Here is a 27,842-nt window from a genome sequence, read left to right on the forward strand (position 1 = left end):
ATCGGCGGAGCCGCTCGCGTTTTTGGGCCGAATCACACATGTTGCTGGCCTCGGTTTGCTAGTGTTTCAAGGATTTTTGCGTCTGTATTTACAAGGGATATTGGTCCGTACTTTTCAGGTTGTGGCGTCTTAGATTTTGGCATCTGGGTGATTTTTGCCTCACAGGTTAGGAGGTGTTCCTCCTGTGTTTTTGAGTAGAATTTGTTTTTAGGTATATTTTATGTCAAGGAGAAGCCTTTGTTTCTGAGAAAATTAAATCCTTTGTCTTTATATGGTTTGACGTTTGAGTTACTCTCTTTAAAGATATATATTCTTTAAAGATTTTATTTACTTATTTATTCAAGAGAGACACAGAGAGAAGCAGAGACACAGGCAGAGGGAGAAGCCGGCTCCCTGCAGGGGGACTTGGCCCTGGGCTGAAGGCAGGTGCTGGGTCACCCAGGGATCTCTCACGTTTAAAAACATTTTTTTAAATATATTTTAAACACGACTTTTAAAAAATTGTGAAAATCCAAGTAAATTTTTTTAAAAACACGAAGATCAGTAGCCTGGTCTTTTCAGTGGTTGGCCTGCCATGACGTATTTGGGAAATGAGTATGTGTTTCCAAAAACAAAATAGATTTCTAAGTGTCACGAGGGTGAGTCAGCTCCCAAGATGCCGTGAAATGAGTTTTGGGGGTTCGGGTGGGGTGTGATCAGGGTGTCAACAGCCCCGCCGACCCCCGGCTCACACACCTTTTGGGCTCACGTCAGGTCTTCGGTACCTTGGGGCGGGGCCCCGATCGCCACCGTCCCCCGCGACGTGTCCTCAGCCCCCAGCCGTGGCTGCAGGTGTGCTTGTGGGCCTGGCTGTCCGGCAGTGCGCTCGGCCTGTACCCGCGGCATGCGGTCCTGCCTGGTGTGGGCGCCTCCCGGGAGCAGGGGACAGCCCGGGGTGGCCTTGCCGACGGCCCCGAGCGCGTTCAGGGGTGTGTTCACCTGTCCTCCCCGGGAAGAGCGTCGGGCGCCCTCGTGTGCTCCTGAAGGACTTCCCCCGACTGACGCTTTCAGCCCAACTCTTTAGTCTCGATTTTTTAAAAGAACAAGTGGTAACACGATTGCTTAAAAGTTGCAAAGGAAATGTCTCCTCAGTTACAGAGTCGTCCGTGACGCACCCCGGGCCAGGGATTTGAGTCGGTGAAGGGCCGTGTGTCTGGCCCCTGTGGGTGGCAGTTGTCCCGGGTCAGAACACAGGGGCCTCCAGGGTAGTTATTTCAGGGTCGCTTTCATCTTTTCTAAGGAGATTAAACGCTGGCTGCTTGGTGCTTGCGTGCCAGCCTGTAGGCTCGCTGGGGCCCCCGTGTCCCCCCCGGCTGCAGGCTCGCTGGGGCCCCCGTGTCCCCCCCAGCTGCAGGCTCGCTGGAGGTGATGCCGGGTGGGGCGGGGGGCGCGTGCTCTGTGCGGTGGGAGCCCCGGGCCGGGCACGGGTGCCCCAGGGTGTCCCCAGCCCGGCGGAGCACTCTGTGCAGCTCTGCACACGCCCCCCACCCCCAACCGCAGCCGCACCTGTGGAAGCTGCAGGTGCCCTCCTGTGCGTGGCTGCCTGCTGAGGGCACAGCGCTGGGGGGCGGGCGGGGGGCTGCCGCTCGGTTTGTCTCGGGAGCCAGCATGCAGCACCTCCACGGTGAAGGGCGGTCCCCACCTCATGGCGTTCCCGTGTGCGTGTGCAGGCGTGTGCAGGTGTGTGGGTGGAGCCAGCCCTGTGAAGGCTCCTGCGTCCCGCCCAGCGTCCCCTGCTCACACCGGCGCAGTCCTGGTAGTTGTCAGAAGTGCCGACGAGGCCTTTCCCTCGGCCCTGCCCTCGGCCTGCGCGCCCGGGCTCAGTGCTGGCGGGAGCGGCCCCTCCGGGGCCCCTTGTGGGTCCGGGGCCGCCCGTCGTGGCAGCTGGGCCTGACTCCTGCTCTCGGGATGCGCGGCTGAGGCTCCTCTGTCGTTCTGCCATTGACAGCGAGAGCTGGAGCTGCAGCGCCAGCGCGATGAGCACAAGATCCGGCAGCTTCAGCGGACGGTCCAGGCCCTGGAGGCGAAGGAGGAGGCTGCCCAGCGCCCAGAAGCCGAGCGGCTGCAGGAGGAGCGGCTCGGCCTGGAGCGCGTCCGGCAGCAGCTGCTGTGCGCCGCTGGGCTCCTGACCAGCTTCATCAGCCGGACGGTGGACAGGTGGGCGCCTGGGGGCGCATGTGGGTGGCACTCCTGGGCCACGGGTCGGCCCTGCTGCCCAGGCACCCCCAGCTGGAGTGGCGCGGCCTGTCCGTGCTGCGGCCGCCCTGCCCATGGCCCTCGGCCACTGCTTGCACAGGGGGCGCATCTCCTCGGCCAAGGGGCCCATGGGAGTGTTTCTGTGAGCGAAAGAGTCAGTACTTGCCCTTCCCACCTGTAACTGGATGCACCTTCCTTCTGGACGGTGTTTAAAACCGGTGCAGACCCCAGCGGGTCCGTGGCCGGGGGTCCATGGCCGGGGTCTCTGGGTCCACACGAGGGCCACAGCTGGCGGTAGAGGCGCTCCCACTGCACCTGTCGTGGGCAGAGCACGGCTCGAGGGAGCAGGCCGGGGCGAGTCTTCCGGGGGCTGCTCTGGATTCCTCCGTGTCTTCCCGGAGCTCCTGTGGCCGGGGGTGACCCTGTGTGTCCTCACAGGACCATCAGCGACTGGACGTCATCGAATGAGAAAGCAGTGACATCCTTACTGCACACACTAGAGGAGCTCAAGTCTGAGCTGAGCACGCCCAGCTCCTCCCAGGTGAGGCTGGGCCCCCGCACGCCCCGCCGGCCCCTCCCTGCCGGTCCCTCCCGCCACCTCCCCTCCCGGCAGACCGAGGGCGTTGCGGTGCGAGGCGCCCCGGAAAGCCATGTGACCTTGCCAAGTGCCTGATGTGCCTCCAGCGGGTGCTGGGCTGCTCTGCTCAGGGCAGGTGCCCCTCGCACCCCTGGGCTGGGGCGGGGCCGGAGGTCAGTGCCCAGGGCCTCCTGGCGAATCCTGAGCCTCTGAGCAGCTGCGAGGTCCTGCTCGCGGACAGATCCCAGTAGGTGATCCTTGGCCGCCGTGCATCCTGCCTGGGTAGCCGCGCCTTGGCCGTGTCCCCTGCCAGCCGCAGGCCGAGCGTTGCTCCCATCGAGGAGACGACGGACATGCGCTTGGGGCCTGCAGGGCCGTTCCCTGCACGCGCCGCCTCTGCAGCAGGACTGTGCTTCGGCCGCCCACGGGTGGGCAGGGCTGTCCTGCGGAGGAACCAGGCGAGCCGTTAGCTGGCTTGTTTTCCGCCCCATAGACGGCGGCTTTGCCCAGTTCAGCAGCCGCCCACTGAGCTCCAAATACGTACGTGACTATGATTCCTGAAACGGTGAAAAACACAAATAACGTGTATCTTTTTTTAAAAAATGAGTTTTTGGACAGCCCTCGTTTTAGTGCCCAAGGCATGACCCCTGGGTCCCGGGATCAAGTCCTGCATTGGGCTCCCCGCAGGGAGCCAGCTTCTCCCTCTGCCTGGATCTCTGCCTCTCTCTGGGTCTCTCCTGAATAAATAAAATCTCTAAAATAAATAAAAAATAAAAAATGAGTTTTTAAGTTTATTTATTTGAGAGAAAGAGAACACACACAGGGAAGTGGCAGAGGCAGAGGCAGACGCCCCCCGAGCAGGGAGCCACATGCAGGACTCGACCTCAGGACCCCGGGATCAGGACCTGAGCCGAGGGCAGACGCCGAGCCCCCCACGCGCCCCCCGTGCATACCTTTTAACAAACAAGTTGTGTGTTTGTTTTCTCTCTTTGAAGAAAAAAATGACCGCAGAGCTGCAGACCCAGCTGGTGGACGTCCTCCTGAAAGACAATGACTCCCTGACGAAGGCCCTGCGCACGGTGACCCAGGAGAAGGCCGAGCTGTGCCGGGCGGTGTCCCAGCTGGAGAAGTCCCTGAAGCATCACGTGCTGAGGCGCGGCGTGTGCAGCGTACGTGCGGGACCGACCTGGGCGGGCGGCAGGCGGCAGGCGGCGGGCAGCGGTTGTCCCGGTTACTGCTGGGGGCTCGCGCCCAGGGCGCCACACGGTCCTCCTTACGTCTCTGTGACGTGTCGGCGTTGCACACAGACGTGTGCGGGTGCCCGTGACCCTCGCCACGAGATCATGTTTGGGACACGCTCGCGACAGGAAATGTATTTATTTGATTTTTACCTGATTAAGATGATGGAAACCTTCCTTATTGTGTAGTTTTGATAGACTTTTTACCTGGAATGCCTATTTTTTTTATTTTATATTTAGGTTGTCATATTTGTCATTTATTTTTCTTACAAAGAAAAAATATCTTAAATTATTTTTAACTTCACACGGTAGAATCTGCCCCTCCTTGGTAGGACGTCATTTGAGTTTTCACACGCATAGACTCTGGCGACCCAGGGCTGTGTGTGCTAGTGGCCGGCTGCCGGCAGGCACGGCCCGGCTCCTTCCGCACCCGCCTCTTCCTGGACGTCCCGCAGGTGGAAGCACACGGGCTCCTCTTTCCAGACGCCGCTGGGATCCTCCTGGGCGGCGACGTGGCCCGTTGTGTTGCTGAGCAGCATCCTGGCCGCGGGTGTGCTCAGCGCAGCCCCTCGCCTGTGGCTTTTGACTCGGAGCTAGCGCTTTCTCTGCAGTTTCTCTGGCCTGAACCCCTGGGGTGCTGCGTCCCCATGTCACCTTGAGCCCCGCCGAGCGCCCTCGGATGCCCCACCTCACTTCCCAAAACCGGGGAGTCTCGGCGCTGCATCTGCACACTTGCTGCCGGCCGTGCTTTTTCCGTTACCATGGTCTCGGGTGCGGAGTGGCGTCCGTGTCGTCTTTGGTGACGTGTCCTTGCCCACTTCATACTGCTGCGTTCTGAGTTCTTTATACGTCGTGGATGCGACTGCTTGGTCGGTTATGTGATTTGTGACCTCTTCTCCCTGGCGACGCTGTCTCCTCCGTATAGGTCGCACCCTTTGCAGAGCAAAATCTAAAAAAATTTTTTTAAAGATTTTATTCATTTATTCATGAGACACAGAGAGAGAGGCAGAGACACAGGCAGAGGGAGAAGCAGGCTCCTCCTGACGAGGGACTCAGTCCCGGGACCCCGGGGTCACGTCCTGAGCCAAAGGCAGATGATCAACCGCTGAGCACCCGGGCGTCCCTGAAATTTAGTTTTAATTAAGTTTTTTGCTTTTTTGTTTTGTTTTACTGGATCACACCAAGAGTTTTGCAGTCGATCTTTTTACATTTAGGTCTGTGATCCATTTTGAGTCACTTTTTTTTCTGTCCGAGGTTTCAGTCGAAGATGATCTGTATGTGTGTTGGGATCAGTTAATGTGACACACGTCGTTGGTTGTCTTGGTGCTGATGTCAGACCTCTTCCCACGGCGGTCGGCGGTCGGGTGTCTGGATTCTCTGTCCTGTTCGACTGACCAGGCCGCATGGGTTATATTACAGCCTCGTATCGGGTCGTGTGAAAATCACGATTTTATTCTGTTTTCAAATTATTTGGCTATTCTTGCTTCTCTGTCTTTCCACATACGTGTTAGAATCTTGCTGGTTGGTTGGTTGGGACGGTGGGCGAGTGTGTAGATGGCTGTGGGGGAACCGTGAGGTATGGGACTCGCTGGTCTGGAAAACCATCGGGCCGTGCCTACCGGCAGTTCCACGTAAAAACTCTTGCACGCACTTTCCTATCACCGCCGCTTGTACTGGCCGAAACATGGAAATAACCCAGATGTCCATAATTAACGAAGGGGCAAGTAAAATACGGCTTATCCGTAAATGGGCTGCTTTGGCGGGAGAAAGGGCTATGGGACTGCTGAGCGCGGCTGAGTGCGGACCTTCCTTCACTCCGCGTGGCCCCTCCGTGGGGGTGTCCGGGGCAGCAACGCCACTGAGGCAGCACCCAAGTCGGTTCCCGGGGGCGGGTGGGGTTGGGACGGCGAGGACCTCGCGGTAGACGGTGATCGCTGCGCTCAGTGAATGTAGTAAAACCCGCTGAGCTGTGCGTTCTCAGGGGATAAACCTGTGGTTGTACTTCGTGAGGCTCTCGTGGAGGTTTTAGGCGAGAACTGACCTCTCGACGCAGCCGTAGGGAGGCTGCGGTTGAGCGGCGCCGGTCTCCTGCCTGGGAGCTTGCCGGGCCCTCGGCCCTCTGAGGGCGCTGTCGGCCGCCTCGGGCCCTGGAAGCGTGTTGACACCTGCACGTTGCGCTCTCCGGGGGCCGGTGAAGCATTTTGTTTCCTGGGTGTTCAGGGCTCGTGCAGAGACGCGGTCAGTGTGCCCAGGTCCGCTTGTCCGTGACCCGGCCGACCTCAGGCTCTCGCCCCGTGAACCCTCCTGTGGGTGTTCTACGTGGACAGTCACATCATCTGTGGCGAGTCTTGTCTCCTCTCCAGCGTGACACCGTTGATTCCCTTCCCTTGGCCTCTTGCGCAGGCTGGACCCCCGCCTGGTGCCCAGTGCCAGGGGCAGGGCCTCCGTCCGCCAGCGGCTCGTGCGCAGGCCCTGGGCTGACCGCTCGCTGCCCTTCCGGTCTCAGCTGCCAGGACTTTTCACCACGATTGCATGTTGAGTTTGTTACGCTTCTCCTTCACCTGTTGATCCGGTGACGTGTTTCTCCTTGTTTCCTCAGCCGACGGCGTATTACCGTGATCTTTGGGTGTGGACTGCGCTGCCGTCCCAGGGGGCCCCCAGTCAGTCGTGATGTCTTCGTATTTTTATGTATTGTTGGATTCAGTTTGCCCATATTTTGTGGAGCATTTTTGCCTCTGAGTTCACGAGGGATCTTAGTCCGGAGGGTTTTTTGTGTGACGTAGTTTTGGCCTCAAAAAACGAGTTGGGACTTGTTCGCTCCTCCTCTTAATTTCTGGAGCAGATTACGTAGAGTTGGTGTCGTTTCTTCCTTAAATATTAATTATAATTCACCAGTGAAACCACTGGAGCCCAGGATGGGTCTTCTGGGGAAAGTTCTCAGTGGGGGACGTGGTGGTTCTGGTGCTGGGGGGCCCCCACCGAGCTGCTCCTGCGTCGAGGGGTCGCTGTCTGCCGAGCTGCCACCGGCTTCGCACCGCGCATGGTGAAGCTCGGGCGGCGGGGGGCGAAGTCGGCCCGGCTGCCGGCAACCCGGGCCGTGCATTCCTCACTGCTGGAGGCCGCGGCTGTCCCTGGGACCCGAGCCCAGGCACACGTTTACCTTCAGAGGGAAGCTCACCAGGAAATCGGGGAATAAATTGTTACTGAGGAAGAATTGACAGATGCTGTGCTAGTGTCGGCGAGTAACACGGGGACTCGGAGCCCTGAGCCCCTGCGTCCGGGGAGCGTCTGTCGCCACCCGAGCTGCCGCGGCGTCCCCAGCACAGGACGCTGCCGCCCTTCGTCCCTTCCTCTGCCTCGTCCTCCCTCTGGCCGCCAGCCACTTTGTTCTGTTGCCCTGAGTCTCTTTCTAGTCTGTTTTGTTCTGTTATTTGTTCCAGTTTTTTAGGTTCTGCATATAAGTGAGATGATACGGTATTGGGGTTTTTCTGTCTGACTCCTTTCACGTAGTGTAATGTTGTTGTTTTTTTTTAATTGAAGATTCTATTTATTTATTCATTCAACACACGGAGAGAGGCAGAGACACAGGCAGAGGGAGAAGCAGGCTCCATGCAGGGAGCCCGATGGGGGACTCGATCCCGGGTCTCCAGGATCGCGCCCCGGGCCAAGGGCAGATGCTCAACCACTGAGCCCTGCAGGCACTTCTGAAATAAATATTTTTAATGAGTAAATTACAGACTGAGCATGAATTAGCGGAGCGTTGTCTCCCTGTCCAAGGGGACTCTCGTTCCTGGAGGGTGTCTTCCCAGCAGTGGCCAGGCCATGTGTTAGGACCAGGACAGCAAGCATGTGGCCTTCCTCTTCCTCATCCGGGGTCCCGCGAGGGCCCGTCCACAGGGTCCCCTCAGCCACGGGCTCCTCCTCCAGCTGTGCCCTGAGCTGGGGCTGGTGCGACCAGGCTGCCCTGCCCCGTGCCTGCAGGACAGGGGTCACCGAGCTCGCGGCCCCGTGCCAGGCGGTGGGGCGGCCCCTTGCTGTCTCACTGCGGGATCCTGCTCCTCTGTTGAGGGGCCCCTTGTGGGGCTCTGGGCGTCCTGCGCACACGGTGTCCAGCCGCGTGCATGTGCTCGGACGTGCGCCTGGTGGTGACGGCCTCTGCCTCCACGGCGCCCTTGCTGAGACGTCCAGGTGTGATTTGTTGGTGCCGCGGCGGAAGCAGGGACTCGGGAGTTAGCGTTTCTAGGACCAGAGGCTGTGTGTTGCTCAACAGGCTCAGTGCTTTGATTTCAGTGTTTGACAAGTGTTTGGGTTTTGTTCTTGGTAAAGCGCACCCGTTGTGCAGTCGCGCTCAAGTGCGCGTGTGTAGTCCCCACCGTGAGCGTCGAGCACCCGATAACACACGTGGCCACTCGGGGCTCCGAAAGGATGCGGATCAGGAACCCAGGGTGGCCACGCCGAGGCCTTCGGGAGACGAGCTCCAGCCCCTCCACTCACGGGGGCCTCAGCCTGGAAAGGTCCTGGGGGGCGGCCGAGGGGGACACGAGCTGTGTGAACGCGCCCTGACCCTGGGTCGGGGGTTCGCGTGGTATCTCCTGCTGACTCTGCCCTTGGCCGTTTCCCTCGATGCTGTTGCGTAGGAGCCGCTCCGTACACGGTGCGTCTGTGGTTTGTTGCAGAAGCCGGACAGGTGTGCGGGGAAGCAGGACGGGACGGCCTTGCCGAGCTCGGCGCGACAGCCAGACCCAGGACTGCCGCCAGCAGCCGCGCGCGAGGACGCAAACACCTGCGGCGTGCAAGTAAGGCCGGGCCGGGGGCCACCGGGCGCCTCCGCTTGCGGACCCTTACGTGTTTAAGGCTCTGTGTGCAGGGGCGGCCCCGTCGGTCGAGTGTCTGACTCTTGATGTAGCTCAGGCCGTGGGGTCCTGGGGTCGCGCCCTGCGTTGAGCCCCACGTGGGGGCCTGCTTGGGACTCCCCCCACCCCCGCCCCCACGCATGCCTTGCTCTTTCAGAAAAAAAAAAGACTTTGTATTTAGACCAGTTGGGGGTTGACTCCAGAGTCGAATGGAAGGTGTGAGCGTCCCCGGTGTTGAAAGCCGCACCCGATGAGCCCGCGGGCGGTGCGGTCTGGGATGGGGCCGCAGGCACCCTCCCCCGCGGCTCTCAACAGCAGCGCCCCCACCCTCTCCGCCTGCCGGTCTCCCCGACGCCCCAGGGTACTCTGAAAACGCCTGTTGGTTCGTGTGGCTGCAGAGGCATTGCCGTCCCGAGGGCGGAGCCGCCGTGTGCCTGTTGGCCGCAGGGAGCGCGGTTGGAGGGGGACACACTTGCAGCTGGTGTCGCTCCCGAGTGTGTGCGTGCGCAGTCAAGGCGCCCGGCTGCGTCGTTGAGGCCACGGTCCCCACAGCCCAAGAACACCCAGGTCGGCGATTCGCCGGTCGTCGTGTGGCCCCGGGTCCAAACGCTGAGCCCTCCCTTGAGGGGAAACGCGTGTTGGAATCAGGTTACAAGGATGCGCCCCTGCTTCAGGGTATCCTGCGGCCCCCGGACGAGCCTCCACCCGCCGGGTGTGCACGGCCCTCGGGGTCACATTCAGGGGCCCTGAGAGGCCCTCACAGGCCCGGGAAGGATGTCTGCGCCGTCCTCTGCTGTAGGCCGTCCCTGGGGACCATGTGCATGGCTGCCTGAGGTGACAATTTGCCAAGGGGGGAAACCGTCTGCTTCTTTTTATTTCAAGTTTTTGAAGCTGTGCTTGTCTAGGTTCTCTGCAGCCGGCGTGAGCTCGAACCCGGAACCCTGGGTCCAGGGCCGCAGGCTCCACCGGCAGCCGCCCTGCGCCCCATCCAGGTGTTTGTAAAGCACAAGGGGACACGTGCCGCACGGCCTTTGTCCCGTGATCGGTTTGCTTTTTTATTTCTTTCAGATGGAGAAGTTGTACCTGCATTACTTGAGAGCAGAAAGCTTCAGGAAAGCTCTGATTTATCAGAAGAAGTACCTTTTGCTGCTGATTGGTGGATTCCAGGACTCCGAACAAGAGACGCTCTCCATGATCGCTCACCTGGGCGTATTTCCCTCCAAAGCTGATAAGAAGACGACCACGTCGCGCCCTTTCACGAGGTTCCGGACGGCTGTCAGGGTGGTGATCGCCATATTAAGGTAGCGCTGAGGCCCGCGCCGCCCCGAGTCCACGGGCAGGAGGCACACGGGGTGCCGGGTTGTGCCCCCCCATCCCGGGCCCCCCCAGGACGATGACGCTTGAGCCTCTAAGATTACGTGACGCCTGCCCCAAGGGCACGTTGTGCACAATTGTCGGCAGCACGCGAGGTTGGCTTTTCCTCACCAAATCCGGCTTCCGCTCGACGGCCGCGTGCTGGGTCCCGTGTGATGACGGGCACGGCCGATGGGGTTGAAACTGCGTCCCACCGCTCCCCGTGGCCGCATCCCGCGTTCTAGTGACACGTGTGCTCCGTCCGGGGGGCCCTGGGCCCATCTCCGGGAGGGCAAGGGGGGGTCCTGCTGCCTCAGCGCCATCTGTGGCCCCGGCTGGTTTGCACGGGGTCATGTGGGGGCAGGTGTGGGGCCTCGGGTGTGACTGGGGATCCGGGCCTGTTCATACCGGTGATGAAATCGGTCCTGTGTCCTGATGCGGAATTTCTCGGAGCGTTTGTCCCACTGAGGATTGGGGGATCGTAGGGCCGCGTGTGCCCGTGACGCCCTGGGGCCTCCCTCAGGCCGGGTGGGCTGGCTCCCCAGGTCTGCCGAGCACCGGGCCGGGGGGGCGGGGGGAGCCCTGCCCTGTGGAGACCGCGGGCGCGGGAGGCGGCCTCAGGGCGCGGTCCCCTCGACTCCGGGTTCTGACCGCAGCCCCCACCTGTCCGTCCGCCCGCCCGCCCCGCGTGTTTGCAGAGGCTGCGCTGGGCCAGGAAGCCTGGCGGTGCCACGTGGGGCGGGCCAGCAGCTTCCCTTCCCTTCCCTTCCCTTCCCTTCCTTTCCCGTCGCGCGGGCAGCGTTCCAGCAGCTGTGGTTTGATGCGAATCAGAAAGTGCCTCCCTGGAGCCGGGGTCGGGGCCCGGGGCGGCGGGCGGGAGGCCACAGCGCCGCGTCCCCGGGCACCACCCGGCTGGGCCTCCCTTATGCCCCCCTGAGCCGTCGGGGCTGGGCCGCTGGGCGTCAGGGCTGACCTGCACTCGCTGCTGCCTTTGCAGCCGTTGTGCTCTGGTTTCCAGCCTTTCGTGTCCTTCCTCTTCCGCGCAGATTACGCTTTCTGGTTAAGAAGTGGCAAGAGGTGGATCGGAGAGGCGCCGCCACGCACGGCCGAGCGCCGCGTCCAGGTGGGCCCACTGCCCCGCGAGCGGACGGCGAGGTGGCTCCTGGAGGGAGGTGGTGCGGGTGCTGGGCGGACGCCGGCCGGTGCTGGGACAGCGCGGAGACCTGAGTGCACGGTCGCCGTCGTGACAAAAGGTGTCGGGAGCCGACTGCCTGCTGCCCCCGTGTCACCGTGTCCCCGTCGGGCACGCGGCCCGGCCGCCCGTCAGCCCTGGTTCCCATGTGATATTTCCTGGAATTAAAATGGCTTCTTGGCCTCCGGAGACCTTGCTGCCCCAGGTCCGGGGCCCCTCCGTCCCCTCAAGCCCCTCGCTGCCCCACAGGTCACGGGCGCCACCGAGCGGTCCAGTCGGGTCAGCCCCGGGTCAGCTCCCGCGGCGCAGTACAGAGATCAAAACTCAGGCCGCCTCCGGGGCTTTTTAAAACATGATTTTTACAAATCGGTTATTTTAAAAATGCTTTGAAATTGCCGTGCAGACTCTTAAAAGTTCATAGATTTTGAATTTTGGTAGAAGGGCCTCTCTGCTCACGGGTGTTCCTCTGTTTCCTGTTCTCGGGGAGAAGGGCTCCCGGCACCACGGCAGCAGCCCCCGCCCGCAGCCAGCAGGTCGCCCCCGACCCGGGACACATCCTGCAGCCGCTCCGGGGACCGAGCGCCCAAGGCCTCCCCGGGCAGGAGGCACAGGTGAGTGTGGCCACTGCGCGCCAGGGCCCGCTGGGCTGGGCTGCACGTGTCCTGGGGACCCGGGGTGACGTGAGCCGTCCCAGGGCCGCGGGAGACACCGGGCCCCTGTGGGGAGGCCTGCAGCCTCCACTTAGGACAGCAGAGGCCTGGAGGTTGCTGGTCGGTGCAGGTAGGTCCGGCCCTCGGCGACCCATGCGCCCCTGGAGGCTGCGGGGACGGGGCCGCGGCTGGGACTGGCCATCGGGGTTTCCCTGCGAAGCATGGGACGGCTTCGCTCTGCAGAGGGAACCACGCGAGCGTCTACTCAGGCGCCGGGACGAGGGAAGCCGTCGGAGCCGTGTCGTTTCCACCACGATCTCCCAGGATTTGTAACAAAGCACACTTGAGTTTGTGTCTCCGTGGTGTCGGCACCTGCGTCTGGAATCCTCCGTGCCAGCGTGTCCCGCTCTCGGCCCCTGCGTGAGCCCTCGCCCCACACCCCGGCTGACGGGGCATCTCCGTGCACGCTGCACCTGGGCGTCTGGTGTGGCCGTCCCGCCCTCGCACAGGCGCCCCGTGGAGCCGCAGGCGTGTGCTCCCGCCGTGCCGACCACATGTGCCTGGCTCCGGCCTGGCCCCCCGCAGCCGGGGTCGTGAGATGGAGCCCGTGTCAGCGGGGGCCCGCCAGGTTCCCTCCCGGGGCTCGCTCCCTCGGGGACTTTATTTTATTTTATTATTTTTTTTTTTCCCTTGGGGTCTTTAAATAACAGACTGGTGTACGGGGATTCTTACTCATTATAACTCATTTTATAGAAGTTGGGTTTTGTGTTTACTATTTAAGGTTTTAGTTATTTATTCATGAGAGACATGGAGAGAGTCAGAGACACAGGTAGAGGGAGAAGCAGGCTCCCTGCGGGGACCCCAATGTGGGACTCGATCTCGGGGCCCCGGGGTCACGCCCTGACCACCCAGGCATCCCCAGAAGTCGGTTCTAGAACCTCACACTGCACTTTAGAACCATGCCTGACTTGGGCTCCCGGCCGCGCGGTGGGCGGAGGCGGTGGAGGCAGCACACGTGTGTGCACGCTTCAGGCTCTGCCATGGCGGGAGAGGCTCTGCGGGGAACACCGTCCGGTCCGCCCCCGCCACGCTCTCCGTGCTCAGGACACTCGCGTGTCTTCGCAGATCCACTCCGTCCCCGGATTCAAGATCACAAGGGTCCCCGGCTGCTTCTCAAGATCCCGAGCGCTCCCTGACGGAGTATATTCACCACCTGGAGGTGATCCAGCAGCGGCTGGGCGGGGCGGCTGCAGGTGAGCGTCTCCGCCGGACGCCCCGGGCCCGGCCCAGCCCACGGTCGCTGCCGCCGTGTCCCTGTGTCCTGGGAGGGGGAGGGCGATGGCAGGTGGCGGCGCCGCCCATGCGTGGAGGCCGGGGACCGCGGGCTCCGTCCCCCCCACCCCTTCCCACACGAGGCGCCACACAGCGGCGGCATCTCTACGGTCAGGACCTGAGCCGTCGTGTGTCCTGTGGTTCTTGTTCTTACCATGAGCGAGACGAGCTCAGGGCCCCGGCCCAGAACTCAGCAGCTCTCCTTTAAAGTCCCGTGGAGGGATCCCTGGGTGGCTCAGCGGTTTGGTGCCTGCCTTTGGCCCAGGGTGTGATCCTGGAGTCCCAGGATCGAGTCCCGCGTCAGGCTCCTGGCATGGAGCCTGCTTCTCCCTCTGCCTCTCTCTCTCTCTCTCTCTCTCTCTCTCTCTCTGTGACTATCATAAATAAAAAAAAAAAAAAAAAAAAAAAGTCCCGTGGAGATGCTGAACTGACGGCCGTGTCGTTTTCTTTCTTTCTTTTTTTTTTTTTTTTTTTCCCGTGTCGTTTTCATTTCTAGATTCCGGTTCAAAGAAATCCTGCTGCCAGAGGATGAAACAGTGAATAAAATCCTTGGGGCTCTTTGCTGTGGCGGCTCTATTTGAGGAACAGAGTTCTTTCCGTTTTCCTAAGGACGGCGGCGCCTGGGAACCCGCCCCCGGGAGGAGGCCGCGCGGAGCGTCTCGGTCACTGCTGTGCTTTAGCTCCTGCCCGGGTCGTGTGCGCGAGTGACGGGCGCCCCGGCCTTGCCTCCACGCGCGAGCGGAGACCGGCCTCCCGCTGGTTATCTCCTTGAGCGCACGGAGGGGAGCTTGGCTGCAGAACAGAAACAATAAAACGACAGCACTGTCTCACGTGGGAACGGCCCTTGTGTTGTTTTTTTCATTTTATCCAATTTGCTTTGTAATTGGTGAAAACCCAAAACCTTGACTTAGAATTTGTTGAAGTGTGCGTCAGCTTTTGGTGGATCGCCGCGAGCTCCTCGCCCGGCACAGAGAGACGACCGCCTGCCCGCGTGGCCTTCCCCGCTTTCCGCCCGTTTCCCGTGGTGGGACCTTGCACGTGCACGTGTTCCGCTGCCTCTGGGGTGGTTTTACTCCTGAGAGGCCCAGAGAGGGAGACGCAGGCAGGGGGAGGAGCAGGCTCCACGCGGGGAGCCCGACGCGGGACTCGGTCCCGGGACCGTGGGTCACGCCCTGGGCCGAAGGGAGGGGCTCCACCGTGGAGCCGCCCAGGGGTCCTGCTGGCGTGGGTGTTGCCACAGCACGGCTCTTTCTGGGTGACCGCGCGTTTCCATGACAGGTTTCCCTCTCGCCTCCGACACGCGCACGGCTGCATGAGGGAGGCGACGGCGGGGATGCTGCCTGAGGGGTGCGCCTCCTGCCCTCACAGCGACCGCACAGCTGGGGGGCCTGTTCCCTGGAGGAGACGCGGCCCAACGGGCGAGCGGCCTGCGGTGGTGCTGGGGTCCCCGGGGTGACCCTGAGGCTGCGCATAAGGGAGTTGTTCACTGTGGCTCTGGGGCGAGCTGGCAGGTGACAGTCCTGCTTTCTTAGGTGTTGGGCACGGAACCGTTTAGAATAAGGAGCCGCGTCAGGGAGACACACCAGCACCACGTGGGACCCCCCCCGACCCCTGCATGCCCGTCAGGACGGCCACCGTCGGGAGGCGACAGGTGAAGGGAGGATGTGGAGAAAGGGGAGCCTCTCTGCGGCTGGTGGGAACGCAGGCGGGCGGCCACTGTGGGGACGGGAGGGGGTGGCCTTGGGGAGCCGGACACAGAGCTGCCCTACGATCCCGAAAGTGCACTGCTGGGTACCGACCCCGCAGCCCAGAGGCGGTGAGCTGCAGGGGCACCTGCACCCCCGCGTTCCCAGGGGCCGTGTCCACGGGGGCCGCGCCACCGGAGGAGCCTCGACATCCACGGACAGATGCTGGAGGGAGGAGACGTGGTCCCTGCGCACCCCGGGTGTCACTCGCCGTCAGAGGGGGGAGATCTCGCCATTTACACCGACGTGGGGGGAGCCGAGGGCGTGATGCTGAGGGGGGCGAGTCGGCCAGGGAGAGACATGATCGCACGGCCTCCCTCATACGGGGACTGGAGGAAACAGCCCAGAGGGTCACGGGAAGGAGGGAAAGTGAAACAGGACGAATCAGAGAGGGAGACAAACCCGGAGAGACTGGCCCGCCCTCGCTGGAGGAGGTCGTCGGGGTCAATGCCCGGCCCTGGGCTGGCCCCGAGCCGACCTGGGCAATCAGTTGGAGGCTGCTCACTCCCTGCCCGTCCTTGGTCCTTGGAAAGTGTGCTCCGCCCTGTGTTCCCACTGTGGGGACTGTTCCGAGGACGCGTAGCCACGTGGATCCATCTGGATCATGCAGGTGCTGAATCCAGTGAAGGCTTCTATAGGAACTTCTAACTGGAGGGTGGGTGTGGAGGCCTGCTGGTCTCGGGCTGCCCAGGACGGGCCTCGGAGGAAGCCCCCCACCGACGGGGAGCGCCCGCCTCGTCCCCCCACCCCGTGACCCGTGGTGCACGGGGCCAGGTTGTGAGCCCGCAGGCGCATCCCATCAGGGGCAGCCTGTGGCCTTGGCCCGAGAGCAGTGGCCCCGAGGACCGTCCTCCCGCCAGGCTGCCGGCTCCTGCGGGTCCACAGGCAGAGCCTTCCGTCACGTGTGCTAGTTGAACCCCCAGGTTCCCTTTCATTTTCTAACGTGTTTTTTTATGTCTTATTTAATTAAAAAAATTTTTTAGATGATCTCCGTGCCCAACCTGGCGCTTGAACTTACAGGAGCGAGATCAGGAGTTGCATGTGTTACTGCCTGGGCCAACCAGGGGCCCCTACTTTTTACTTTTTGATGGAACAAAGTGTTCTTAACTTATGCTTTTATTTCTAACGCATTGTTATTAGTTTTTTTTAAATTTACTTTATAGTTTCATATTTGTTTTTTACTTTTTGTTATTAAGTAGGCTCCACGCCCAACGTGGGGCTTGAACACAAGGATCAAGAATCACACTTCACCCACTGCGCCAACCAGGCACCTTTTTATTCATTCATTTATTTTAAAGATTTTATTTTTAGGTCATCTCTACACTCCACACGAGGCTTGAACTCACAACCCCGAGACCGAGAGTCAGGGCTCCACGGACCCAAGCAGCCACGTGCAGCCCGTATCTGTGCTTCCAATTGAAGCGTAGCTGACGTGCAATGTTCCATCCGTTTCAGGCGTGCGACATCGAGGCTTTTCTACGTTATCACCGTGATCGGTGTGGCCACCACGTGTTACACTCGTCACTTGGGCGTTATCGACTGTGCTCCCCAGGCGGCGCTTCGCATCCCCGTGACTCATTTACTTAATAACTGGGAGTTTCTGCCTCTTCATCCCCTTTATCTACTTCACCCCCACCCCTGCAGCCACCAGTTCTTTGTATTTATGAGTCTGTTTCTCTTTGTTGTTTGCTTTGTTTCTTAGATTCTCTCTGGCTCATGTCACGCAGCACAATACCCTCTAGCTCCCTCCACGTCCCCCCGCGGCGAATGGCAAGATTCCATTCTTTCTGGCGGCTAATAGTCCATTGTGTACATTTACCCCATTTACCCCCCCTCCTCAGCCAGCCAGCCGTCGATGGGCACGTGGGCTGCGTCCATATCTTGGTTTCCGTAGCTACTGCTACAGGAAATGTAGGTGTTTTTATTTATTTTATTTATTTATTTATTTTTAATGTAGGTGTTTCTAAGTTAGTGTTTTAATTCTTTTTTTTTTTTTTTAATTTTTATTTATTTATGATAGTCACAGAGAGAGAGAGAGAGAGGCAGAGACATAGGCAGAGGGAGAAGCAGGCTCCATGCACCGGGAGCCCGATGTGGGATTCGATCCCGGGTCTCCAAGATCGCGCCCTGGGCCAAAGGCAGGCGCCAAACCGCTGCGCCACCCAGGGATCCCAGTGTTTTAATTCTTTAGTTTCTCAATCGCGGGAGCAGTACCAGGACACCAACACGGATCACCTGGGTCCCCCAGACCTCCCCGTTGTGTAATTAGCATGATAGCACGCCTACCTTCTCCCCTTTCAAGACAACGACTCCTCCCCTTGCCTGCTGGTTCCCGGATGCCAGGACCCACGGTTCCCAGACCTCCGTAGTTCGTAATCCAGTGGACACTTGCTGTGTTCCCTGGTGAGTGTCCTTTTTGCGAGGCAGGACCTCTACCCTGCAGTCTGGACTCAGGAAGACAGGAAGCAGAAACTTCCCGAGTGGATCTCTGGGGGCAGCGCTAAGTGGGACCACTCGTGTTTGCGCCCCTTGGATTTCAGCTCCTGTGTCCTTCCTGTTGGGAACACCGCGCCATATTAAGGTCTTCGTGGCCCCTGTCTTCGCAGGTATCAATTCCTACTTTGGCGCGTCAGCTTTGGCTTGGGCTGGCTGGCCCGGTGCTCTGGCGGGCAGCAGATGCCGTGGATTCCACGGCGCCAGGGGAGCAGATACTCCGTAAGGCCCTGCCGGCTGGTATCTGTGGGCACGAAGGCCAAACTTATATATAGACTGTGAGTGTGTTCCCGTGAAAATGACGCCTGGCGCTTCCAGGCTGGAAGAGCTCCAACACGGTAGAGTTGGTCGCAGGAGCTTCTCGCTGTGAGGAGCCACGGTGGGAGCTCAGCATCCGTCCTGGGCTGGCAGGTTAGACACCGAGTGGCAGCTCATGGCCGGATCAGCTTCAGCCAGAAGACTCACACGGCAGGGCCCGGCGTGGCCTCCACTCTCACGCTCTGGCCGTGCAGTCCTTCTGCCCGTTGTGCCAATACTAGGGTTGCCAATGACAGCCTCTGTCCAGGTGACTGGCATTGTGTCTCCTGTTTAATACTCCCGCAGAGGGTCTCTGGGCATCAGCATTTTATACAAAGACCGTCCCCCTTGGCGCCTATTCCCATAGGCCTGCCCCCACGCCTCATCCCAGATCTCCTTGTCCCCAGCCTCTAATTATTTTTGTTCCTAGCCCTAGCCAGTCACCCAGGTCATCCGATGCTGCCTAGGGTCCGTATATATTCTCACCTTGGTTTGCTTGTTACATAAAAAAAGAATGGGAGCTTTGCCTCTTGGGAGGATATACCCTTACCACTGTCTTACATGCTATCTTTCCATTTTTTTTTAAAGATTTTATTTATTTATTCGTGAGAGACACACAGAGAGAGAGAGGCAGAGACACAGGCAGAGGGAGAAGCAGGCTCCCTGCAGGGAGCCCGACGTGGGACTCGATCCCAGGACCCCTGGATCACGCCCTGGGCGGAAGGCGGTGCTGTACCGCTGAGTCCCCCGGGCGTCCCCTCTCCTGCTGAGTCCCGTTTCCATCTTATGACGGGCTGTTGCCGGGCCCAGCTGACCCGGAGACTCTGACAGCCCATCTTGTAATGGGCTATTTTGGCTGCACGGTGATCTGAGTGTCCCAAGGTCCAGTGTTCCCTCTCTATCGAAGCACGGCAGCAAACCAGGATATTTTTTCCCCAAAAGGCATATAAATTTTCTGCTCTAACTGGTGTGCCAGAAGCTCATGGTCCTGAGTTGTGAGTCTCCTACTTGGACATGCCAGAAACTTCACACTGCGTTGTTCCTCACTCCGGTAACCACCGATGCCACCTGCTAGACCATAGGACTCAGGTGGCGGAGCCACTTGCATCACAGCCTAGACCTATCACGGCCTCTGTTCACTACCTGTCCCCCCCACCCCCGGGCTGCTCTAGCAGGAGCACCATGGTACGGCCCAGGTACACAGGCATCAGGACTCTGGGCTCTTCTCAAAGCTGACGGTTTTCCAAATCATTCCGTATTAGAGTCCGAGCTGGATTCCTAGGTGTGGAACGTGCTGCTTCCAGAACCTGAAGAGGTCCAACAGTGTCTTGCTTCCTAATTGTTGAGGAGGAAGATGCAATAATCGTCTTTTACTTCTGGAAAGGATGCCCTGGGCCACCACGGGATCCCTCACAATATTATGGAGGTAGCAGGCCCCGAATTTTCACAGGGTTTGGGATTTCCTTCCTGTAGTACCTGTGTCTTACCAGGGTCTCCAGCATCTTCGCCTCGCGCTCATCTGGCCGAACAGTATGTTGTTATTGATGGGATGGGACCATGCAGTCGTCAGCAGACCCTTCAGGCCAAACTCTGTTCCACACGTTCCACAATCTGGGGCCCACAGCAACTGTCAGACGTGTGAGAAAATGAGTAACCGAGAGGGACGATTCTGATTTGCGCCACCGAGAGTGTGGTGATTTGTTACGCAACCCTAGATCCGCCATCAAGCTAGCAGCCCTCCCTTAGGCAGGTTCACACCCCGTCTTCGCGTAGGTGTAAACGCCATGTCCTACAAGATTGCATATAAGCCAGGAAAGTCTTCTGCTCAATTTTATTATTTTAAAACATTTATTCAAATTCAATTAGCATATAGTGTATTACTAGCCTCAGAGGCAGAGGTCAGTGACTCAGCAGTTGAGTAGAACGCCCGGTGCTCACGACGCCACGTGCCCTCCTCGACGCCCATCCCCCGTGACCCCGTCCCCCACCTCCTCCCTGCAGTGACCCTCAGTTGGTCTCCTGGAGTCAGAAGTCTCTCAGGGTTTGTCTCCCTCTCTGACTTCATCGTTTTATTCTTCCCCTCCCTTCCCCTGTGATCCTGTTTTGTCTCTTCAATTCCACATCTGAGGGAAACCATGGGTAGTTGCCTTTCTCCAAGTAGCTTATTTCAGGAGCGTAATGCCCTCTCGCTCATCTGTGTTGTTGTAAATGGCAAGATTTCGTCCTCGCTGACGGCTGAGTGGTGTCCTGGTGTGTATAGACCGCGTCTCCTTCCTCCATCATCTGTCGATGGACGTCTGAGGTCCTCCCACAGTGTGGCCCCTGTGGACACGGCTGCTGTGAACACTGGGGTGCAGGTGCCCCTCGGGATCATTACGTTTGTCTTCTGCTGAATTTTACATTGCAGCTCCCATCTGATTTCTTCAAGAGTCATGCTCATGAATTAACGATGTTGGCGCCACCACTCATTCATGATCCAGGCCCACACAAATCGTCCCAGTTCCTGGCAGTACTTGCTGGCTGGGTCCCAACAGCTTGTTAACGGGTTGAATTCTTTTTTTAGGATTTTATTTATTTATTCATGAGACGCAGAGAGAGAGGCAGAGACACAGGCAGGGGGAGAAGCAGGCTCCATACAGGGAGCCCGACATGGGACTCAATCCCAGATCTCTGGGATCACACCCCGGGCCTAAAGCGGTGCTAAACTGCTGAGCCACCCAGGCTGCCCAGTGGATTGAATTCTATCCCAGAAAAGATGTTGAAGTACTAAGCCCAAGTACCTGTGAATGTGACCTTATTTGGAAATAGGGTCTTTGCAGATGACCAAGGTCAGATGAATTCATCAGGGTTGGGTTCTAATTCAATATGACTGGTGTCCTGATAAGTAGGGGAAATTTGAACACAGGAACAGACACACGTAGGGGAAAAGCCATGTGGGTCTGAAGGCTGATGTGACGCCCCTCCAAGCCAAGGACAGCAAACACTGCCAGCAAACCGCGAGAAGCTGGGAGAGACAAATGACATCTCAGACCCTCAGAAGGAACCAGCCACGCGGTCATCTTTTTTTTTTTTTTAACTGTATTTTTTTTTAGTAACTTTTACTCCCAATCTGGGGCTCTAGCTCATGAGCCCTGGATGAAGAATCGCATGCTCTTCTGAGCCAGCCGGGTGCCCCCCTGCTATCATCTTGTTCTGACTTCTGGCCTCCAGAGACAATAAATTCCTGGTAAACCACCCTGTTTGTGGTGCTCTGTTAGTGCAGCCCAAGCAAACTAGTACAACACACAGTTCCTGTGAGGGGGAGGGGCTAGAGTTCCCTTTCTTTTATTTATTTATTATAGTCACAGAGAGAGAGAGAGAGAGAGAGAGAGAGGGAGGGAGGCAGAGACATAGGCAGAGGGAGAAGCAGGCTCCATGCACCGGGAGCCTGACGTGGGATTCGATCTCGGGTCTCCAGGATCGCGCCCTGGGCTAAACCGCTGCGCCACCCAGGGATCCCATCTTTTTTTTTTTTTAATAAAATATTTTTTATTGGTGTTCAATTTACCAACATACAGAATAACACCCAGTGCTCATCCCGTCAAGTGCCCCCCTCAGTGCCCGTCACCCGGTCACCCCCACCCCCCGCCCTCCTCCCCTTCCAACACCCCCAGTTCATTTCCCAGAGTTAGGAGTCTTTATGTTCTGTCTCCATTTCTGATATTTCTCACACATTTCTTCTCCCTTCCCTTATATTCCCTTTCGCTATTATTTATATTCCCCAAATGAATGAAAACATACACTGTTTGTCCTTTAGAGTTCCCTTTCAATCTCATGTTTCCAGCCAAATTATCCCCCGAAAATACCTGTGATTATATGCTTAGTGTCCAGCGGGTGCGAGGAAGCAGTGCTAGGTAACGAGGGAGAGGTGAGGCTCGCGGTAGGCTGGGGAGGCAAAACCTCTGAAGGTAGCCAGCCAGGTAGCAAATCCCTCCAACCCGTGTGTCCTGGCCCCAGCTTTCCCCGACCAGGTTACCAGACTTAGCATGACCGAGCTGCCTCGGTTGGATGCTTACGGTCTTTGAGGAGTTAGTCCCTGGGCCTGGCCCTTGACTTTATGTGTCTCAATGTGGGAGATGGTTTTTTTTTAAGATTATTTATTTATTTATTCATGAGAGACACAGAGAGAGAGAGGCAGAGACACAGGCTGAGGGAGAAGCAGGCAGCATGTGAGGAGCCCAATGTGGGACTCGATCCCAGGACCCCGGGGTCACGCCCTGGGCTGAAGGCAGGCGCTAAACCACCAGGGCTGCCCAGATTGTTTCTTTATATGCAACCAAAGAGACTCCATGCCATTCAGTTGTTGTGAGCCACCAACTCTCTGTTGTTTTTCTTAAAAAAAAAAAAAAGAATAAAGTAGGTTCCACGTCCACCCTGGAGCCCAAGGCAGGGCTTGAACTCGTGACCCCGAGGTCCGAGCTGGAGGCTTAGCTGACTGAGCCCCAGGGAGGCCCCTCGTTTTTCCTCAAGGTCATCAACGGTTCAAGGAGGAGCGGCCCATCCGCTGCGCCTCATCGAAGCTACTGCCCCTGCGAAGGCTTGCACCGGCCGCCCGGCTGCTCACCTGCAGCAGGTGCCCGCAGCAGGGCCGGGCCGGGAGGGGGCGCGACCCCGGGGGTCCCTGCGGCCTGCAGGTGCACCTGCCCCGGGCGCCCCCTCCCGAGGTCAGGCCGCGGTGAGGCCGAGGTCAGGCCGAGGTCAGGCCGCGGTGAGGCCGAGGTCAGGCGGAGGTGAGGCCGAGGTCAGGCCGCGGGCGGGAGCGAGCTGACCCGGGAGGACCTGGGCGGGGTCCCCGCGGGGCGCCTGCTCCTGCCCGGCCTGGCCTCCGCCCGTCCCTGCGGCTCTCGCCGACGAATACATAAAATCTTAAAAACAGGAGAAATAAGCTGAAAGCCTGGGACCGAGGCCGCAGCCCCGCCGCGCGCCCGCCCGCCCGCCAGCCTCCCCAGCCGGCCCCGCCCCGCGGCCTCAGAGCCAATGGGCGCGAGCCTCGCTGTTGCTGGGCGGGCCGCCGCCCCGAGCCCCGCCCCCGGCCCGCGCACGCGCACTGCCCTCCCGCCCCGCCCCGCCCCGCCGCGCCCCGCCCCGCCCCGCCCCGCGCACGCGCGCTCCGCGTCGGGCCTGCCGGGCGCTCGGGGGCGCGCGGGGTGGCGGCGGGGCGGCCTCGTGCTCGCGCCCGTGCTCGCGGCCGCGCCCCACCCGCCGCCTCGGCTCCGCGGGGCCCTGCCGGGTCGGGCTGAGGGCCGCGAGGGGCCGCGCCCGGGGCCTCCGGCGCCATCCGGCCTGGTCGTCCGCGGGGCGCCGCCCGAGGCCATGGCCGCCCGCGGGTGTGCGCTGGAGGCGGTGCCGCTGCCCCCCGAGGTGCGGGAGAGCCTGGCCGAGCTGGAGCTGGAGCTGTCGGAGGGTGAGCGCGCGCCGACCCCGCCCCGACCCGGGACCCGGGGGCTGACCCGACCCTGACCCCGCCCCGCCCCGCCCCCGCCCCGGGGGCCTGACCCCGACCCCGACCCCGGGATCCTGATCTGACCTGACCCGACCCCTGGACCCGGACCCTGACCCCTGGACCTGGACCCGGACCCCAACCCAGGGTCCTGACCCAACCCTGACCCCAACCCCAGACCCATACCCAGAGTCCTGACCCCGACCCTGACCTGGACCAGGGACCCAGACCCGGGATCCCGACCTGACCCTGACCCCAACCCCAACCCCCACCCCAGGACCCAGGACCCCCGACCCTGACCCAACCCTCACTAGGGACCCGGACCCGGGATCCTGACCCGACCCTGACCCCGCCCCGCCCCGCCCCCGCCCCGGGGGCCTGACCCCGACCCCGACCCCGGGATCCTGATCTGACCTGACCCGACCCCTGGACCCGGACCCTGACCCCTGGACCTGGACCCGGACCCCAACCCAGGGTCCTGACCCAACCCTGACCCCAACCCCAGACCCATACCCAGAGTCCTGACCCCGACCCTGACCTGGACCAGGGACCCAGACCCGGGATCCCGACCTGACCCTGACCCCAACCCCAACCCCCACCCCAGGACCCAGGACCCCCGACCCTGACCCAACCCTCACTAGGGACCCGGACCCGGGATCCTGACCTGACCCTGACCCCGACCCCAGGCCCAGACCCAGGGTCCTGACCTCAGACCCGGACCCTAGACCCAGACTCAACCCCAACCCTAACCCCGGACCCCGACCACAGGATCCTGACCTGACCCCGAGATCCCAACCCCAAGACCCCAAACCCTGACCCCGGGTCCTGACCCCAGACCCGACCCTGACGCCAGACCCCAACCCTGGGATCCCGACCTCAACCCTGACCCCAGGACCCCGACCCCGGACCTCAACCCCGACCCAGACCCTGACCCTGGACCCCGACCCTCACCTGGGACCCCAGCCCTCCCCAGAGATCTGGACATGGCCCCCCCCAGCGCCAGTGCCCTGCGGGTCCGGGGTGGCTTGGCCTCCAGCTCGTGAGTCTGGGTGGGAAGGGGCGCCTCTGGGAGCTCCAAGCGGGGCCTGCTTCCTGGGGCGCGTCCCAGGGCCGGGCGCCCAGCACCCGGCACCTGCCTCTCGGCCGCGCGGTCTAAAGGAACACCTGCGGAGCCCTGAACGCTTAGAACGAGGTTGTTGCCCCATTTCCGGAATTTTAAAAAATTAAAAAAAAAGAAAAGCTGAATGAATGGTTGCTTGTTAAAGAGAGACGGGAGTGATTGCACTTCAGCGGCAGGCGGCTTCCTCTGGAATCCTCTCTCCCGGGCTTGCATCCTGATGTTCTGTTTGGATCCGCGCTCGGAGCGAGCTCTTGCCCCGCGTGGGGCAGCGGGGGCCTTTGAGGAAACGTGGCTCAATGTTTGAGTCTGGTCTTGAAACCAAAATGGATTTTCAGTTTTTAGATTCGATGGTTTCATAGCCCAGTTATTACCACGTCGGTGAGCGCGTGCATGGGCGCCCCGGTAATGTCCCCACGCTCGGGGCAGTGGGCGCACGGGTACCTGCTCTGAATTGAACATTGAAATTGTTTGGGTCTGTGGCACGTGTTCTTTAATAGAAGCGCGAGAAGGGGGTGGACTTGAGCATTCTTTGCGATGAGATGCTCTCGAGAACGGGCTTCGGGGGAGGGCCCCGGGCTGCAGGCTTCACACAGCAGGTACCTTCCGCAGAGTGCTCCTAATTTCTGCCCCTGTTTTTGTTATTCTCTCAATTTGTGGTTCATGGTTGTATGTTCGAGGGCTTTCTAGGAGCTGACAGATGAGATTGGACCCCTTCCTGAAAGAACCTTGTAATTCATGTTACTTCAGCGAAAAAAATCTCATCCGTGGACTCCGTGGGTGCCGTCCCCACTTCGGCCGAGTGCGCAGCCACCTCGATGAGTAAGGGGCGGCCGCGGGCGCTGGAAGGTGGCTTCAGCCTGGAGGGTGTGGACTGAGCGTTGACAGCGCAGGGTGCAGCGCGCCAGGGAGGCGGGAGCCCTGGCCTCGGTCCCAGCTTCTAGACTCGCCTGACACCTTTCTTTTGGCCCAAATAGGTCAGTGATTACGGGGCCCAGTCCTGCGCGGCCCTGCCCCCAGGTGTTCCCGCACCTTTGCGAGGAACCTTGTGATGTGGACGCAGGGCCTCCCCGGTGGGCGTGGAGATACCCCACGGTAGGGACGGCGGCTGGCAGCCGGTCCGCGCCCCCGGCCTCCCAAGCTTGGGTGAGGTCAACTGTGGAAGGTGCACAGCAGCCTGTGGGCATCCCATAGCCGTCGGAGAGATTGCGGCGGAGCACATGATCGTGCCCAGACCCCGGGAGGTGCCTTATTTGTATGATGAACGGGGTGTCGTTAGTGAAGCACAGTCCTTTTTTTTTTTTTTTTTTTTTTAAGATTTTATTTATGGGGGATCCCTGGGTGGCTCAGTGGTTTAGCGCCTGCCTTCGGCCCAGGGCCTGATCCTGGAGTCTCCGGATCGAGTCCCACGTCAGGCTCCCTGCATGGAGCCTGCTTCTCCCTCTGCCTGGGTCTCTGCTTCTCTCTCTCTGTGTCTCTCATGAATAAATAAATACAATCTTTAAAAAAAAAAAAAGATTTTATTTATGTATTCCTGAGACACAGAGAGAGAGGCAGAGACCCAGGCAGAGGGAGAAGCGGGCTCCCTGCAGGGACCCTGACGTGGGACTCATCCCGGATTCCAGGGTCACGCCCCAGGTCAAAGGGAGATGCTCCACCCCCGAGCCCCCGAGCGCCCCATTGTGAAGCACAGTCCCACAGCAACCAAAATTCATTTTGTTGTCAACGTTTAAAACTTGGATCAAGTAGAAGTAGGAAGTGCGCCTCCCCTCCCCCATCACACAAGGGAGCGGTAGACCTCTGATCAGAATAAAGTCCTGTCGAGCAGGCTCAGGTTTGTCTGGAAGAGAATGGTGCGCACCGTCCAGGTGACGCGGAGCCGGGCAGGCTACGGGAGAGCGGAGCCCGCCAGACACGGCGCTGCCGCATGGAGGCTGGTGGGGGTAGAAACCTGGATAATCTGGAAAATCCTGCACAGCTTCCTTGGGCCTGTACACCAGTAGGGACTAGTTGAAAGTGTGGCCCTGCCTTTGTTCACTCCCGTGTGGCCTCGGTCTCGCACCCTCCCTGGGTTGTCGGCATTAGCCACTGTAATCGGGGTCAGCCCTCAGGGGCTTCGGGTCTCAGAACGCAAGGGTGCTTTCCTGTAGGGCCACTTGCTGGCTTTAGGGTATAGATTCCCAGGAGGGAAATAAGGCAGCACTGCGGTCTCCCCCTAACTTTCCAGGCTGTTGCACCCTTTTTGGGATCTCCTTCAAATTAAGATGAAGATGAAAGGTGGAGCTACAAACTCCTCACCCCTTAGACACCTCCCAGCCCCCCCCACCTACCCTACACAAACACACACGTGGCTCCTCAAAACCTGTGAGGATGTCCATGGGTGAAAGTGACGCTATTAGAAGTGTAACTTTGACTTTAAAAAAAGAATCAATTCCCAAACATTGGTGCTTCGCCTATTATAGTGTCAGATTACCTTCTAAATACCTCACAACTCATTTTGTACAGTATCTTGGGGTTATTTATGCTGAACTGCCTTAAAAACCTGGTTGGTGGGATGCCTGGGTGGCTCAGCGGTTGAGCGGCTACCTTGGGCTCACGGCGTGACCCTGGGGTCCCGGGATCGAGTCCCGCATCCAGATCCCTGCAGGGAGCCTGCTTGTCCCTCTGCCTGGGTCTCTGCCTTTCTGTGTGTGTCTCTCATGAATAAATGAATAAAATCTTAAAAAACAAAACAAAACAAAACCTGGATGGTGGTGTAAAGTGCTGCTTTGTCTGACTGGCCTGCGTGCTTTAGAAAGGAAATTCCTACACAGTCGACTACATTTGTTCCACTCCTGTTTCTTTATTCCCGTTAATAGGTCTGTTTCAAAGCTTTACCTTCAGTCTGTTTCTGGTTTTACGCGTTCTGTTAACAGGGCCTTAGCCTGGATGCGGGCAAACAAAAAGGGGAAAAGCTCTGTGGGTGTAGAGGAAGGGACTTCTTGACAAGCTCTTTTCCTCGTTAAATGTCTTTAATGTCTGTAATTTGTGATATGATTCTTAGTATTCAGAATGGGAGCCTGACCTTGCCTTTACACCATTGAGCACTGGTGGTGCTTCCTAAATACTTTGTGGCGTATTAAAGTTCTCCCGGCCAGATTCTTTTCGTCCCTCAAAGCCCAGCCCAGGTGCCTTCTTAGTTTGAACCTTCCCTGATCATCTCCGACATGGCTACTTTCTTATCACACTTGCTCCCGCTTTTGGAATTCTTGGCACTTACTGTTTTTTGTATTTGTTATTTG

General features: G+C 59.5%; 2 protein-coding genes across 11 annotated transcripts in view; both read left to right on the forward strand.

Moving 5' to 3' along the window:
* Positions 1 to 14,268, forward strand: part of PCNT (pericentrin) — a 101,352-nt gene extending 87,084 nt beyond the window's left edge. For 5 of the 7 annotated variants that reach the window (XM_038581705.1, XM_038581711.1, XM_038581706.1 and 2 more), the window contains 10 exons: positions 1,988 to 2,196; positions 2,674 to 2,776; positions 3,808 to 3,981; positions 8,727 to 8,846; positions 9,972 to 10,204; positions 11,303 to 11,379; positions 11,939 to 12,059; positions 12,342 to 12,518; positions 13,224 to 13,351; positions 13,927 to 14,268. In XM_038581705.1, coding sequence (XP_038437633.1) covers positions 1,988 to 2,196; positions 2,674 to 2,776; positions 3,808 to 3,981; positions 8,727 to 8,846; positions 9,972 to 10,204; positions 11,303 to 11,379; positions 11,939 to 12,059; positions 12,342 to 12,518; positions 13,224 to 13,351; positions 13,927 to 13,970 — 1,386 coding nt within the window. In that variant the 3' untranslated portion in view covers positions 13,971 to 14,268. The remainder of the gene's footprint in view (positions 1 to 1,987; positions 2,197 to 2,673; positions 2,777 to 3,807; positions 3,982 to 8,726; positions 8,847 to 9,971; positions 10,205 to 11,302; positions 11,380 to 11,938; positions 12,060 to 12,341; positions 12,519 to 13,223; positions 13,352 to 13,926) is intronic. The other 2 variants (XM_038581709.1, XM_038581710.1) reach the window with 2 other exon arrangements.
* Positions 14,269 to 23,279: 9,011 nt separating this feature from the next.
* The window catches only part of DIP2A (disco interacting protein 2 homolog A), a 92,767-nt gene continuing 88,204 nt past the window's right edge, over positions 23,280 to 27,842 (forward strand). For all 4 annotated transcript variants that reach the window (XR_005382479.1, XM_038581712.1, XM_038581713.1 and 1 more), the window contains exon 1: positions 23,280 to 23,408. Coding sequence is in view for 3 of the 4 variants with exons in the window: in XM_038581712.1 (XP_038437640.1) it covers positions 23,318 to 23,408 (91 nt within the window). In the remaining variant the exon portion in view is untranslated. The remainder of the gene's footprint in view (positions 23,409 to 27,842) is intronic.

Source organism: Canis lupus, chromosome 31 (genome assembly GCF_011100685.1).
Source record: "Canis lupus familiaris isolate Mischka breed German Shepherd chromosome 31, alternate assembly UU_Cfam_GSD_1.0, whole genome shotgun sequence".
NCBI lineage: Eukaryota > Metazoa > Chordata > Mammalia > Carnivora > Canidae > Canis > Canis lupus.